Source organism: Mus caroli, unplaced genomic scaffold, assembly GCF_978045245.1.
Source record: "Mus caroli unplaced genomic scaffold, Mus_caroli_1 scaffold_16, whole genome shotgun sequence".
NCBI classification, from domain to species: Eukaryota; Metazoa; Chordata; class Mammalia; order Rodentia; family Muridae; genus Mus; species Mus caroli.
Window position 1 is genome coordinate 94988465 of NW_028227271.1, and position 17914 is coordinate 95006378.

At 40.4% G+C, this 17914-nt stretch overlaps 1 protein-coding gene across 2 annotated transcripts in view; it reads left to right on the top strand.

Moving 5' to 3' along the window:
• The window catches only part of Spef2 (sperm flagellar and cilia associated 2), a 167303-nt gene that overhangs the window by 143641 nt on the left and 5748 nt on the right, over nt 1-17914 (top strand). Inside the window, exons 33-35 of one of the 2 annotated variants that reach the window (XM_021183947.3) lie at nt 9208-9300; nt 12324-12503; nt 17621-17860. In XM_021183947.3, coding sequence (XP_021039606.1) covers nt 9208-9300; nt 12324-12503; nt 17621-17860 — 513 coding nt within the window. The remainder of the gene's footprint in view (nt 1-9207; nt 9301-12323; nt 12504-17620; nt 17861-17914) is intronic. The other variant, XM_085831427.1, reaches the window with a different exon arrangement.

Genomic DNA, 17914 nt, shown 5'->3' on the forward strand with positions numbered 1-17914 from the left:
TGAGAACAGCAGAACAGAATGTATGCTGAGTTCTGCTCTGTGTGGCTTAAGATGTTTAAGAATTAGGCAACTGAACAAACCTTAAAGTTGTTGATTGACACAACGTATCACATTGAACGTCTTTTACAAACAAAAGAACAAATGTTGCTGGCAGCATTTCCAAAAATGCCAATCCCAAACAAGAGCCATTTATCAAAAGCAGGACTTTCTTGGAGAATGATAGACCAAATGCGCTTAGGAGAACTCAAGTCCTTAATGATCACTGTCTGTGTTCTGGGAAGAGCTGATCATTTTCCTTTCCTTCCTACTCCCAGATGCCCTAGGACACTGACCCACTGCATGCCTTTTTCAGATTTCCAACCCTTGATAGCTCACAAATACATGCATACATACATACATACATAAAATGGGGAAAAATAAAAACCATTTTTAGAAGATCTTATATGACCTATTGAACATGTCACATTAGATCAGTAATGCAGCATAACTTTGGTGCTGAAATAGAGATTTCTGGGAAGAAGGAGATGTCTACTCTGTCTTCTGTTGTTCTGTCCCTCCCCTTTTACACTGCAAGTTCACAACAGCCGTCTAGAAGTATGCTGATTACTGCCACTCCTAAGTTGTTCATAATCTATTCTGTGGCTAAGTAATGACCATAAAGTCTTTGTCTTTGCCTTCTGGTCCTGATGTCACTCTGACAAGCTGTCCTCTGTAGAGGTATACTCAGACTATGGAATTGTATAATGTAGAGACGTCTGGCATGTAGAACTATATACCTTTGAAGCATCAGCTAACTCATCATTTACCTGTAAGAACTCATGGTCACCATAAGTGCAATCATTCAGATGTTCAAGAACAAAAATAAGCATGGTCCAACTTCTCTAAGGAAACATGAACAGTCTACAAGTTTTTGGTCACATTTAGCTTAAGAATGCAAAGAACAGTTTCATGTTTCAAAGAGAAATAATCTATGAATCCAGTGAGGTGATACTCAGTTGAGTGAATGCTACATCTAACTTAAGCACATTACTACATAGCTGTGGACTCAACATTTCACATGAATAACATTTTATGGATGAGATTCTTGAGTTGTTTTGTATAATTTTGTTTGCTATGTCTTCAAGGCCATTGGGACTTCTCCACCAAGTAGCTTGCTAATAATATCACCAAGTATATTTTCCTGTCAGATACAGTATTTTCTTTTCTGTTAGGTGTGGAGTCTCTCCTTTTCACTTTAGAAAAATCCCATGCTTCACTTCTGCCGGAAACCCAGGGCTACCGTTACCATTACTGAAAGTGCTATAATCCTTGGAAGGAAGAAAAGAAAGAAGGAAGCATAGGCCTGAGTCAATGTGGGCAACCTTGTGGATCTTGGTAGTAGATACTGTTAAGGACTGGTTATCACTCTGACAGACAAGCTAGGTATAAAAGCCTTTCTCCCTCTGTCTCTATCTCTGTCTCTGTCTCTCTGTCTATCTCTGGTCTCTGTTTTGTCTCTGTCTCTCTGTCTCTGTCTATCTCAGTGTGTGTGTGTGCGTGTGTGTGTGTGTGTGTGTGTGTGTGTGTGTGTGTGCGTGTGTGTGTATGTGTATGTGAAGTGCTTAGCAGCACATATGAAATCGAGGTGTGCCAAGGTTTTGCTATAACCCAGTTAGGATGCTACATAAAGGAAAGAGGTTAAAGAAGCCTCTGAACAGTAGTGAAATCTAAACCTGCTGTAGAAATAAATATTGACTTTTATGAGTAAAATAAGAGTGTAGAAGTCTAGGGAAGCAGAAACCGGCCTGAGTAGGGCCACAGGCCTCATCCGGCCGGATCAGTGCCGGGGTAGCGGGAGCGCAGGGTTGCCTGACACCCGCCAGCTACCCACGACCCCCGCCGCAGGATTTTGGGACTGCTGGTGAGTGGAACACAGCTTCTGCTCCAATCCAATTGCGCGGGACCTGAGACTGCATTAGTTAGGGAAGCAGAAACCGGCCTGAGTAGGGCCACAGGCCTCATCCGGCCGGATCAGCACCAGGGTAGCGGGAGCGCAGGGTTGCCTGACACCCGCCAGCTACCCACGACCCCCGCCGCAGGATTTTGGGACTGCTGGTGAGTGGAACACAGCTTCTGCTCCAGTCCAATCACGCGGGACCTGAGACTGCTCTGGTTGGGGAGAGAGAAATCCGGCCTACATAGGGCCACAACCCTCTTCCGGTCAGAAAAGCACCGGGGCAGCTGGGGCGCAGGGTCGGCTGACACTCACCAGCTACCCACAACACCCACCACAGGATCTTAAGACTTCTGGTGAGTGGAACACAGCTTCTGCTCCAATCCAATTGCACGCGGGACCAGAGACTGCATTAGTTAGGGAAGCAGAAAAACGGCCTGAGTAGGACCACAGGCCTCTTCCGGCTGGACCAGCACCGGGGTACCGTCAGCTACCCACGACCCCCACCGCAGGATTTAGAGACTGCTGGTGAGTGGAACACAGCTTCTGCTCCAATCTTTAAACAGTGACAACGATAACAACTAACCCCAGAGATTACCAGATGGTGAAAGGTAAACGTAATAATCTTACGAACAGAAACCAAGACCACCCACCATCATTAGAACCCAGCACCCCCACTTCGCCCAGTCCAGGGCACCCCAACACAACGGAAAAGTTAGACACGGATTTAAAAGCATATCTCCTGATGATGATAGAGGACTTCAAGAAGGACATTAATAACACACTTAAAGAAATGCAGGAGAACACTGCTAAACAGGCAGAAGACAATAAAGAGGAAGCACAAAAATCCCTTAAAGAATTTCAGGAGAACACTGCTAAAGAGTTACAAATCCTTAAAGAAAAACACGATAACATAATCAAACAGGTAGAAGTCCTTACAGAAAAACAGGAAAACACATCCAAACAGATGATGGAAATGAACAAAACCATACTAGACCTAAAAAGGGAAGTAGACACAATAAAGAAAACCCAAAATGAGGCAACACTGGAGATAGAAACCCTAGGAAAGAAATCTGGAACCATAGATACGAGCATCAGCAACAGAATACAAGAGATGGAAGAGAGAATCTCAGGTGCAGAAGACTCCATAGAGAACATCGGCACAACAATCAAGGAAAATGTAAAATGCAAAAAGATCCTAACTCAAAACATCCAAGAAATACAGGACACAATGAGAAGACCAAACCTACGGATAATAGGAGTGGATGAGAATGAAGATTTTCAACTCAAAGGACCAGCAAACATCTTCAACAAAATTATAGAAGAAAACTTCCCAAATCTAAAGAAAGAGATGCCCATGAACATACAAGAAGCCTACAGAACTCCAAATAGACTGGACCAGAAAAGAAATACCTCCCGACACATTATAATCAGAGCAACAAATGCTCTAAATAAAGATAGAATACTAAAAGCAGTAAGAGAAAAAGGCCAAGTAACATATAAAGGCAAGCCTATCAGAATTACACCAGATTTTTCACCAGAGACTATGAAAGCCAGAAGATCCTGGACGGATGTTATACAGACACTAAAAGAACACAAATTCCAGCCCAGGCTACTATACCCAGCCAAACTCTCAATTAACATAGATGGAGAAACCAAAGTATTCCACGACAAAACCAAATTCACACATTATCTCTCCACGAATCCAGCCCTTCAAAGGATAATAACAGAAAAAAACCAATACAAGGACAGGAACCACGCCCTAGAAACAACAAGAAGGTAATCCCTCAACAAACCTAAAAGAAGACAGCCACAAGAACAAAATGCCAACTTTAACAACAAAAATAACAGGAAACAACAATTACTTTTCCTTAATATCTCTTAATATCAATGGACTCAACTCCCCGATAAAAAGACATAGACTAACAAACTGGCTACACAAACAAGACCCAACATTTTGCTGCTTACAGGAAACTCATCTCAGAGAAAAGGATAGACACTACCTCAGAATGAAAGGCTGGAAAACAATTTTCCAAGCAAATGGCATGAAGAAACAAGCTGGAGTAGCCATTCTAATATCTGATAAGATTGACTTCCAACCCAAAGTCATTAAAAAAGACAGGGAGGGACACTTCATACTCATCAAAGGTAAAATCCTCCAAGAGGAACTATCAATCCTGAATATCTATGCTCCAAATACAAAGGCAGCCACATTCATTAAAGAAACTTTAGTAAATCTCAAAGCACACATTGCACCTCATACAATAATAGTGGGAGACTTCAACACACCACTTTCACCAATGGACAGATCATGGAAACAGAAACTAAACAGGGACACAGTGAAACTAAGAGAAATTATGAATCAAATGGAGCTGGCAGATATCTACAGAACATTCTATCCTAAAACAAAAGGATATACCTTCTTCTCAGCACCTCATGGTACCTTCTCCAAAATTGACCACATAATTGGTCACAAAGCAGGCCTCAACAGATATAAAAATATTGAAATTGTCCCATGCATCCTATCAGATCACCATGGACTAAGGCTGATCTTCAATAACAGAATAAATAATAGAAAGCCAACCTTCACATGGAAACTGAACAACACTCTTCTCAATGATACCTTGGTCAAGGAAGGAATAAAGAAAGAAATTAAGGACTTTTTAGAGTTCAATGAAAATGAAGCCACAACATACCCAAACTTATGGGACGCAATGAAAGCATTTCTAAGAGGAAAACTCATAGCTCTGAGTGCCTCCAAAAGGAAACTAGAGAGAGCACACATTAGCAGCTTGACAACACACCTAAAAGCACTAGAACAAAAGGAAGCAAATTCACCCAAGAGGAGTAGACGGCAGGAAATAATCAAACTCAGGGGTGAAATCAACCAAGTGGAAACAAGAAAAACTATTCAAAGAATCAACCAATCAAGGAGCTGGTTCTTTGAGAAAATCAACAAGATAGATAAACCCTTAGCCAGACTCACTAGAGGGCACAGGGAAAGCATCCTAATTAACAAAATCAGAAATGAAAAAGGAGACATAACAACAGATCCTGAAGACATCCAAAACACCATCAGATCCTTCTACCAAAGGCTATACTCAACAAAACTGGAGAACCTGGATGAAATGGAGAAGTTCCTAGACAGATACCAGGTACCAAAGTTGAATCAAGATCAGGTTAATGATCTAAACAGCCCTATATCCCCCAAAGAAATAGAAGCAGTCATTAATAGTCTCCCAACTAAAAAAAGCCCAGGACCAGATGGGTTTAGTGCAGAGTTCTATCAGACCTTCAAAGAAGATCTAATCCCAGTTCTTCACAAACTATTCCACAAAATAGAAACAGAAGGTACTCTACCCAACTCATTCTATGAAGCCACAATTACTCTGATACCTAAAACACAAAAAGACCCAACAAAGATAGAAAACTTCAGACCAATATCCCTTATGAATATTGATGCAAAAATCCTCAATAAAGTTCTTGCTAACCGAATCCAAGAACACATCAAAACAATCATCCATCCTGACCAAGTAGGTTTCATCCCAGGGATGCAGGGATGGTTCAATATACGGAAATCCATCAACGTAATCCAGTATATAAACAAACTCAAAGACAAAAACCACATGGTCATCTCCTTAGATGCAGAAAAAGCATTTGACAAGATCCAACACCCATTCATGATAAAAGTCTTGGAAAGATCAGGAATTCAAGGCCCATACCTAAACATGATAAAAGCAATCTACAGCAAACCAGTAGCCAACATCAAAGTAAATGGTGAGAAGCTTGAAGCAATCCCTCTAAAATCAGGGACTAGACAAGGCTGTCCACTTTCTCCATACCTATTCAACATTGTACTTGAAGTCCTAGCCAGAGCAATTCGACAACAAAAGGAGATCAAAGGGATACAAATTGGAAAAGATGAAGTCAAAATATCACTTTTTGCAGATGATATGATAGTATATATAAGTGACCCTAAAAATTCCACCAGAGAATTCCTAAGCCTGATAAACAGCTTCGGTGAAGTAGCTGGATATAAAATTAACTCAAACAAATCAATGGCCTTTCTCTACACAAAGAATAAACAGGCTGAGAAAGAAATTAGGGAAACAACACCCTTCTCAATAGTCACAAAGAATATAAAATATCTTGGCGTGACTCTAACTAAGGAAGTGAAAGATCTGTATAATAAAAACTTCAAGTCTCTGAAGAAAGAAATTATAGAAGATCTCAGAAGATGGAAAGATCTCCCATGCTCATGGATTGGCAGGATCAACATTGTAAAAATGGCTATCTTGCCAAAAGCAATCTACAGATTCAATGCAATCCCCATCAAAATTCCAAATCAATTCTTCAACGAATTAGAAAGTGCAATCTGCAAATTCATCTGGAATAACAAAAAACCTAGGATAGCAAAAACTCTTCTCAAGGATAAAAGAACCTCTGGTGGAATCACCATGCCGGACCTAAAGCTCTACTACAGAGCAATTGTGATAAAAACTGCATGGTACTGGTATAGTGACAGACAAATAGACCAATGGAATAGAATTGAAGACCCAGAAATGAACCCACACACCTACGGTCACTTGATCTTCGACAAGGGAGCTAAAACCATCCAGTGGAAGAAAGACAGCATTTTCAACAAATGGTGCTGGCACAACTGGTTGTTAACATGTAGAAGAATGCGAATCGATCCATTCCTATCTCCTTGTACTAAGGTCAAGTCTAAGTGGATCAAGGGACTTCACATAAAACCAGAGACACTGAAACTTATAGAGGAGAAAGTGGGGAAAAGCCTTGAAGATATGGGCACAGGGGAAAAATTCCTGAATAGAACAGTAATGGCTTGTGCTGTAAGATCGAGAATTGACAAGTGGGACCTCATGAAACTACAAAGCTTCTGCAAGGCTAAAGACACCATCAATAAGACAAAAAAACCACCAACAGATTGGGAAAGGATCTTCACCTATCCTAAATCAGATAAGGGACTAATATCCAATATATATAAAGAACTCAAGAAGGTGGACTCCAGAAAGTCAAATAACCCCATTAAAAAATGGGGCTCAGAACTGAACAAAGAATTCTCACCTGAGGAATACCGAATGGCTGAGAAGCACCTGAAAAAATGTTCAACATCCTTAATCATCAGGGAAATGCAAATCAAAACAACCCTGAGATTCCACCTCACACCAGTCAGAATGGCTAAGATCAAAAATTCAGGTGACAGCAGATGCTGGCGAGGATGTGGAGAAAGAGGAACACTCCTCCATTGTTGGTGGGATTGCAAGCTTGTACAACCACTCTGGAAATCAGTCTGGCGGTTCCTCAGAAAATTGGACATAGTACTACCGGAGGATCCAGCAATACCTCTCCTGGGCATATATCCAGAAGATGTCCCAACCGGTAAAAAGGACACATGCTCCACTATGTTCATAGCAGCCCTATTTATAATAGCCAGAAGCTGGAAAGAACCCAGATGTCCCTCAACAGAGGAATGGATACAGAAATTATGGTACATTTACACAATGGAGTACTACTCAGCTATTAAAAAGAATGAATTTATGAAATTCCTAGCCAAATGGATGGACCTGGAGAGCATCATCTTGAGTGAAGTAACACAATCACAAAAGAACTCACACAATATGTATTCATTGATTAGTGGATATTAGCCCAAAACTTAGGATACCCAAGATATAAGATACAATTTGATAAACGCATGAAACTCAAGAAGAATGAAGACCAAAGTGTGGACACTGTGCACCTTCTTAGAATTGGGAACAAAACACCCAGGGAAGGAGTTACAGAGACAAAGTTCGTAGCTGTGATGAAAGGATGGACCATTTAGAGACTGCTGTATCCAGGGATCCGTCCCATAATCAGCTTCTAAACGCTGACACCATTGCATACACTAGCAAGATTTTGCTGAAAGGACCCAAATATAGCTGTCTCTTGTGAGACGATGCCGGGGCCTAGCAAACACAGGAGTGGATGTTCACAGTCAGCTATTGGATGTATCACAGGGCTCCCAATGGAGAAGCTAGAGAAAGTACCCAAGGAGCTAAAGGGATCTGCAACCCTATTGTTGGAACAACATGATGTACTAACCACAACCCTGGAGCTCTTGTCTCTAGCTGCATATGTATCGAAAGATGGCCTAGTCGGCCATCAATGGAAAGAGAGGCCCATTGGACTTGCAAACTTTATATGCCCCAATATAGGGGAATGCCAGGGCCAAAAGAATGGGAATGGGTGGGTAGGGAAGTGGGGGGCGCTATGGGGGACTTTTGGGATAGTATTGGAAATGTAATTGAGGAAAATATGTAATAAAAATATTAAAAAAAAAAAAACAAAACAAAAAAACAAAACAAAAAAAAAAAAAAAAAAAGAGTGTAGAAGTCAGCCGGGCGTGGTGGCACACACCTTTTGTCTCAGCACTCGGGAGGCAGAGGCAGGCGGATTTCTGAGTTCGAGGCCAGCCTGGTCTACAGAGTGAGTTCCAGGACAGCCAGGGCTACACAGAGAATCCCTGTCTCGAAAAACAAAAACAAACAAACAAACAAAGAGTGTAGAAGTCACCTTAGACACAAGGATAATATGATCTAACGACCAAGATCAGACACTGGATCTGAACAGATAATGATATGACAACCTTGAAGCAATTTAGTAGGGTCACATAAAAAATGCTGAAGCAAGTAGGAGGGAGACTGGAAACAAACAAACAAAAAGACCAATTTTGAATTTGCTGAGTGGCCAGTGCATGGGAGAGGTCGTGTGGCTGTATAACCAGGTTTTAGCAGTGGAAATGGGAAGAAAAAAGAAATGGTGGAAGCATTGCCAAATGGGAATAGTAAGAAATGTCCAGGATATGAGAACTGGCAACTCTGCCACCAACAAACACACAGACCCCTCCAAAGTGTAGCCATCAGGAGCTTAGGCTGCTGTTGTAACTTCCAAGTGTCTTTCACATTCCAAACACTAAAACAGAGCTAACACCCCCGTTTGGGTTTTTTTTTCTGTGTAATACATTCTCATTTGATGGCACCAACATGTACTTTATCACATATGGAAATCACCATAATAAAATGATGGCATTAAAACAAATGCAAATGCAAATGTAGTATTTCATCCAGACTCTCCCATGTACACTGTCTTTTGGAGATCACTAGGTAGAAATTAGAGCAAATTTTTAATCTCTGGTTTTAAAAGAAACTGTAATATCTCTGCAGAAAATGTTATAGATATGCATTATATTTTTTGTGTGTCTGTGTGTGTAGGCTGGTCTATGGTTTTCAGGAGATGAAGATATAAAAATTCCAGAAAGTCCCCTTGAACCCTTGCCATTCAATCGACAGGAGCATCTTATAGAGGTAATTACTCTTTCTTTTTATTCTTATCATTGATTTTTGAGATGGTTATTGTTCTGTAACTCAGGCGGGTGCCCAGCAAGTACAGCATCCTGACCAAGCTTGAACCTTTCAAGTACTGAGATTACATGTGGCAGCCATAATATCAGTGCTGACCATGGATAATATTTTATGTGGTGTATGGAAATGGTGATTTTCTTTATGTACTTCTACTTGAGATGAAAAGGTTCCTCTTACTCCACCCTTGCTTCTTAGATACTTGGTTGTTTTCTTGACTGTTCATTCAGGGGAGCATTCCTCATAGAGAAATTCTAGGGGAGGAGAAATGTCAAAATGATCTCTTACCTAGGTGATTATTGGATATCAGGGTTTCTTTTGTTGTTGTTTTTTCATCTATCTAGTAAGCCATTCTTCCAATTATAGAATTCTTCAACATTATCCCAATTTTAAAATAAGATTCTGTCATTTTACAATATTTACTTTATGCACTTCCTTTGATTTTGTTAAACAGAGCAAGATTTGCATGTAATATCCATAAGTACTCATGTTCATAAGTAGCTTGCTGTCCTCAGTATGGCATCAGTAACAGTATTAAGTCTACTGCTATTACCGAGGACACAATAGATGTAAAGCCTTAAAATCTGAAGTCACTTTGACTTCTGTATAAATGATTGAATATATGTACACACACGTACACTCTAATGTAGCCACATTCAGTAATATAGTAGAAAATCGGAATTTGTGAATTTAGACATCACAGCAAATTCTCTCTATATCTATATCATCTATATCTATATCGATATCGATATCTATCTATATCTCTATATATGCTGTACTTGCTTGTATATATATATATATATACATATATATATACAAGCAAGTACACACACACACACACATACACACACACACACATATATATATATGTATATATATATATATCAATGGTTTGGTTTCTAGTTAATCATTAGCTCAAAACTGCAATGCAAAATTGGACATTACTCCTTTCTAACATTTAAGTAAGCAATCACACAGTTAAATTAAATTCAATTTTAAGATGTTTTACTTTATTTTTGATATCACAATTATATCATTGTCCCTTTCCATTCCTCCCTCTGAACCCTCCCATATACCCCTCTTTGATCTCTTTCGAAATCATGCCCTCTTTTTCAATAATCGTTGTTATATACATATATGTAAATACAAACATATTTCTAAATATAATCTACTCATTCTGCATAATACTACTAATACAAATGTTTTAAGGATTGGCAATGCAATTGGATAATCAGTTGGTGTGCTCTTTCCTGGTTAGGCTATTCCTCCCACTCTCTGTATTCCTTAATGGACTATAGTTCTTTGTGTGAAGTTGAAGCTTCATGGTCTTTCCTCCTAAGCATTTCTCCAACATGCTAGCAGAAGAGAGGTCAAAGGAAGAGCCGTGTAGTTACCAACAGGGTCTGAGATACATAGTTAGCATTTTGGGGTTAATAATTGTTTGTTAATATTTTTAATCTGAGACAAGGTGATTGAGATAACTTGTACCACAAAGTATTTCTTTCTTTGAAACAAAGGTATCAATTTATAGAGCTGGCTGACCTGGAACTCAATATGTAGAAGAGGGTAGCCTTGAACTCACAGACATCTGCCTGCCTCTTTATCCCTAGTACTAAGATTCGAGGCATGTGTCCCCACACTTGGCTTTCATATACAGCTCTTGGAAGGTGGTTTCCACATGACTTCATAAACACATTGTCTAACAATATGAACATCCTCCTCAATATTTGGGAAGAAAACTGCTGCCTGGTGATCATATCACATGAAAAATATTTCAATCCAGGGCAGAGTTTGTAGCTGTTTCTTCAGCAGTAGAACAAGAAAATGACTTTGAGTACACAGAAAGGTCTGCCTCTAACCTGCTGGTATAAAATTAAATGGAGGAAAAGAAACAGTCTCTGGATTCTGAGAAAGAGACATGCACATGAGCAAAGATGGCTAGCAGGGTAGGTGAGTACACGCATGTACACATGCTATGTCCTGTCCAAGAACAGAAAAGGTAAACAGAATACTATGTTCACATACACACAGAGACACACATACACACACTTAGAGATTTCAGCACCACTCTGAACATTTCAGTGTTTGTAAAATGCAACTGTCCACTTCATGCTGTTCCCAAATGGTGAGATTCCACAATATTACCCATACACTCTGTACTATGAGACTTTGTTGTTTGTTTTGTTTTCTTTAAGTCATGTTTTACTCATTGACCATTTCATATATATCTGTAATGAGTATTAATCCTTTCAGATCTTATTATCCTGTCTCATCTTCCTCCCTTCTCCTTACTGAAACCCTTTGTCTTCCCAACAAGTCACTCTCTCCCCTCTAGTTTGTATGCCCTCTTCCAATACATGACCCACTGAATTTACAAAGGATTGGCTGAACACATCCTGGAGCATGGGCAATTTACATAATTATACCACTGAAGAGACTGTCACACATCCCTTGTCACAACTAAGTGATTAACTGTTAATGAGTCGCTAAGAGAGGAGAAGGGACTCATCAGACTTTTCCTCCTTCCGTCTATGGGGAAAAGGTGCCTGCGCAATCTTGTGGCCGGTCTTATGCAGACAACCACAGCTGCAATGAGCTCAGGAGCACGTCAGCACCATGTCCAGCAGCCACTGCTCTATAGCAAAATTAGCTCCTCAAGAGCTGGTGTCTTCTTATTAATTGTATCTTAAATACTTTAAAAATCCGAACTAGTGCATTATGGTACTCAATAAGCATTTGCCAAAAGACCAAAGCAATGGATTTGTCTTCATTTCTGTGTCATGGAGCAATGACCACAGAATTAGGGACCTGGTGTGCTGCCCAATTACTATCTCACACTTCTGTAAATCCAGGTATGGCTTACCTGGTGTCTCTGCCTCCTCACTGCCACAGTGAACCCACTCTTATCTGAAGTTACAAATTGTGTGTGTGTGTGTGTGTGTGTGTGTGTGTGTGTGTGTGTGTGACAGTTCTTCTTTAGGCTGTTTGCGGACTGTGAGAAGGAGCCACCTCAGCTTGACTACACGCAGATGCTGCTGTATTTTGCGTGCCACCCAGACACTTTGGAAGGAGTCTACAGGGCCCTCAGTGTGGCTGTGGGGACTCACATCTTCCGCCAAGTTGAAACTCCGATGCTGACGGCAGAAAAGGTAACTACATGGCACAAACATGACAACTTTGGGTTCCAGGGAAAGCGAGGAAGCCAAGGAGTAGAAATTTACAACAGTAGAGACTCACTTCCTTTCTTCATCTTATTTTTCTGGGTCCTCAACACCATGCTTTACATGTAATAGGACTTCCAGTAAACCTTCTTCAATTGCACTAAAGTCGGGGAACTCAGAGCACTTCAGTAGTAAAATTAACATCTGTTCAAAGTCTCTCGATAGGATCGAAGTTTGCTCGAAAAGCAGCAGACGGGACTGGGTTTTGCAAGAAGTACTGATTATAAGAAACAAGCAGGAAGTGGATTGTTGACCTGATACACATTTTAGAGTATGCAAAGAACGTACCTGAAGCAAGCTCAGACCTCGGCCACTACCCACAGAAATATGTTTGACTTTTGACCTTATTTGAGTCCTGAAACCACAGCACTTACATCATTTTCCTCAAAGGGCACAGAAACTTTCTAAGCAATTTGGAAGCCATGACACATTTCCCTGGTGATTTCCAGGTGATGGATATTCCCTTGTGTTTTTAGATGGAAAGGCCTCCTGTTGGGTACAAAGTGACTGGTTCCCTGGTGTGCATTTATACTATTTCTGGCTTTTGATTGCCAATCTCTTCTCCCAAGGGCGAAATCCTGATGGTGATTCTTTCTGAGCTCTTTGTGGGCATTGTGGGAGGGACTGATATCCATACCCTCAGCATCCCAGCCTCATTTATTTCCCTTTTGCATGTATTTGTGAAAGAAGAGATAATCGGGAAGAAATGGGAGAGTCCCTTGACAACATTCACTTGTGGGAAGAGATAGGCTCTATTAGATTTGCCCATGAAGTTTAACCATAAGCACCAGGCCAGGGTGAGGGCCGACTGGTGCCCAATAAGCTGGCATGGGGCTTTTCAAATACTTATATCACAGCAAATGTGCAAGCAAGGAGTGTTGATATTTTCCACACGAGAAAGCCACTTTAGAATTTTTCTATGTAAGTAACTTAAGTACAGCCAGCTATCCTGAGGTAACATTTGTCACTTTCACAGTGATGTCTCTATATCCCCACATAGATTATGTGTCCTTTAAACTAATACTAGATTTATGACTACTTCAAAATTACAGCCTGCCCGAGGACTCAGTGTGATACTTCTCAGGCACAGAGAATTGTCCTGATCTCAGGTGATGGCTGCCCTCCTCTCTCTTACCTGTCCCCTGCAATACCAAACTGCTCACATGGTAAAAATACAACTTCGTTGAAGTCATCTTCTACTCTGGACTCAGCAGACTGAAGTCAGGGTGTTGGTGAACAATAGGCACTTGACTCGCTCAGCATCCTCAAATTTAGGGCACGATCTGGGAAGGAGTTTGACAACAGTGCACTGAAATTCTTCAATTTTGTAAATCAAGCCCATTGCTTAACCTCAGGAATGTGACAGATACAAAGATAAATGTTCTCTTCTGAAAGGAGGCTAATTGGTCAAGGAAATGAGCCATAGGAAATGAAGTGATGGCATACCAAACAGGGAGCTAACACAAATTAAAGATATATATTTTAATTGAAGATATATTTTAATATAGCATATCCTGTTATGGTTCCTCTCCCCCCGACTCCTCCGAGGTCCTCCTCACTGCTCCACCCACACAAAATCACTTGCTTCCTTTCTCACTTTCATTAGAATACAAATGGTCAACTGAAAACATAATTATAAAAGGTAAAAATAAAATTAAAAAACAGAATAGAAAACAAACTGACAAACTGAAGAAAAAGAACGAAAGAAAAAGCTCTAGAAACATATAGATGCAGAGATGCACATCCTCACATATAGATGCAGAGATGCACATCCTCACATATAGATGCAGAGATGCACATCCTCACAAATAGATGCAGAGATGCACATCCTCACACAGAGAAAGCCCATAAAAACACAAAGCTGGAGCTCAAAATATATATGCAAAGGGCCTGTAAGGTTTAAAAAAAATTCCTGACAATGTATTATATTATATGACAAAAAGCTCTCCAAAGATACCATTGAGTTTGTTTTGTGTTGGCCATCTATTACTGGGCATGGGGTTCCTGGCCTTAAGAGAGTTTTTTATATACAGTGAGACTCTGTTAGCAAAAACGAAATTTTTATATGTGAACAGTTATTAATTGGAGATAACTTCTGGGTTAAGGATGAGGGCTTGTATCCACCTCCCTTCTCAGCTCTGGGACCCCATTAGGCTGGGCCTTGTCTATCCATTGACTCCTATGGACAGATTATCCCTATCTGGAGTCTAGGTCAAGTTGTCTCATGTCCTCTAAAGTAGCTGCACATAGCTAGTGCTCAGTGTTTGTGAATAGAGCCAAAACAAGAAGAGAGGTGGTGGTGCAAGGAGATAAGGAGAGGAACAAATGATTCTGCCCAGAGAAAGAAAGACCAGTTATAGAGAGGCCATTACCATAGCAACCACTATGGTGGGTAGCACCAAGCCACCTAGAATAGGTAGCCTGTATCCCTGATGTCCCTGGCCTTCTCATGACATCATTTTAGTGTCCTCACACAGGAAGTAGCTCCATTTGAGAGCTGTTCTTGAGCACTCTTTTAAATCACAAAGACATTGTTCAGAAACCAAGGATGCCTGCAGAGATTGGGACATGTCTCTCTTTGGCCTTCAGGGACTGTTCAGGCTTAAAATCAACTCTAAGCACTTCAGAAACACAAGAGTTTCCCACCTCACTCATTCCACAATTATACCCTTCCATTTCTGAGACTTTCCAACTGTGTTCTAGTTTCCTGGGCAACCTCATCCCAGGAGTCTGCAAAGACCTCACTCAGAAATAACATCGCCAGCTAACCTCTATGCACTCTCAAGGCATTCCATCAAACCTTTGCCTTCTGCCTATGTTATTATGAGAACTGGAAGCCCTGTCTTATATTTTGTTCCTCCCTCTGTATCTTTGCTACCATGTTGCTTTCACTCAATGTGGCTCCAGCCTTCTGTGGAAAGCCATTGTTTTCTTAGGTAATTTTTTAAAAGCCCGAGAACAAAACCTTTACCAAGAATGTATAAGTTTTAGTGAATGTAATCCTTAGGTAAGTGAAATTTGAGGAAATAGCTAATTTTGAAACCTCTGTGGGTTTTCAGGACTCTGATATTAGAGTTTAGTAAATTGTTAGCTTGCATCTCCCACATATTTGAATTCTTATTAAAACCCTCTTTTCAGCATGTTGGAGACCCTGGAGTTGAAAGCATGGACACATCTTGTGTGATGCTTTTGTTCTCAGAACCAACATTATTTTCTGTCTTTGGAGATTAGGCCTGAGCTGAATCAGTAGCAGAAATGCACAAGCATCATTTCCAGGACACATGTGTGGGTTTGAGATCAGTCTCTGAGAGCCAGAACAGTGCTCAAAGGTGTAACCATTTTCCCTGTTTGAAGGGCAGGGATCTCTCTGCTTTGATGCCACAGATAACATTTCCAAAGCACTGGCTTTTCTTCTGGCTACAATCACTGGTTTCTCTCTCCAGTATCTGTTAGAGTGAACTCTTTTCTTGCATATACCTTTTATCACTTCCAGAACACCAGACCATTTCTTCATTCCTTCTTCTCTTACCTTAGATCCATAATGGGTATTCCAAGTCCCAAAGAGCAAAGGCAATAGGAATTAAAAAACAAAACAAAACAGGCTACAACAAAACAACAAAAATACCTCTGTCATCAGAAAGCCAAGGACTCTTTATTCTAAAATGTTACATATTTAAATTGTTATATTTTTGACTAAAAATGATTTATTCCATTATGCATGTATCTGGTCTTTTAAAGGGATGAACTGCCCTGACTATGCAAATAGCAACATAAAAACCAGATTTTCCTAACTTTGAAAGTTCCTGCTCACCAAACCAGACAGGGATTTGCTTACCCACAGGCTCTGTGTTTGCACTGTTGCCACAGTGCCCGTGCACTGTTCCCCATACACAACCATTAATTCCACACCCACTCTGCAAGAAATGTTAGGTGCAAGTTCCACGTAGCAAATGATTTGTGGCCTGGTGAGCAACTAAGGGAGCAATCACCAAGATCCCAGGTGAAGAGGCTAACACCTGTTTCCTACTCCTGCCATGGAGCGTTTCATTGTTACAAGTAGAAAATGTATGTTTTAACGAATGTGTAAATATAGTTAATCACTAATCATTCAACTCTTATAAGCCCCCTTTAAGTTTTGAATTAAATTCCCTACTTAGCAAAAGATATAAACTCTCAGCAAAAGCAAGGTGACCTCCCAAGATGAATCAATTGTACCTTTCTTCAACACTGACAACAGTCCCTCCATGGGGACACATATCTGCCATAGGCTTAATTTATTATTCTGTCATGTATGACAACTAACAATTAATAAATCAACTGAACTGGATATTTAATGACATCAGCATTCTCCTAAATTATCAGTTCTCCTTTCCTAGTGGCAATGGGAAATCAGAAGTTTGATGGGACTTTTATGAACTTACTCTATGACTGCATTTTTGTCAGGTTGGATATTCTTCCAAACCATAATTTTCATAACAGAATTGTGTCCATCACAAAACTATAATTTGTGTCACTATTCTTTTGGAATTATAGGTCATCTATTTTTATTATAACACCGAATTACCTCCTATGTTTGAAACTTTCTGTGTCCATAAGCATTTATTCTGGATCATTCCTAATCTATACTTATGGAATCAAGAGGCACAATTAGTCTTATGGATTTCAAATAACCTCGACTGGAGTCAATTTCAAAGGGCAATCCTGCCACACACAGATGCTGGGAGCCATTTACTCTAATTTACTTCCACTGTAGAGGAATTTTATGTACCTGGTAGAATAGTAAACGTGAGGGTTGGTTGAGATGAAAGGGATGCAACCCCACGGAGACTTCTGCACTACACGCTAAACTGCTGTTAGGACTTTGGCACTGATTTTGAGTGTAGCCAGTGCATTTCCTTCTATAAAGTGCTTAATGGTTTTTGCAGTAGGCACTGGCCTTCCTTTACATGGCCCTTGTGTGCATGTCCTTGTGAACGGTTGGTAAAGCATCTCCATTGCTCGAAGCATCTCTGTCTGTCTCATTTTGCCACCCTCTAATCTTACAGACCTCCATCTCCACTGTGAGTCCCATTGAGGAATTCCCTGAGCCTGAGGAAAGTAGTGCAAAAGAGGACCGGGAACTGAAGGAGGAGAAAGATGAACAAAAGGAAGAAGAAATTCCCGAAAATGCAAACACCGAAAAGATTTCATTGGAAACACTGCTCAAAGTGTTTGGAGGAGGAAATGAAGTACTGGATGCCAACAGATTTGCCAGCTACCTAAAATTAGAGAATATTTATGCAGAGGTTGGTTAGACTGTTTCCATGGAATTGCTTTTTAAAAGTGCTTTGTATTGGGGA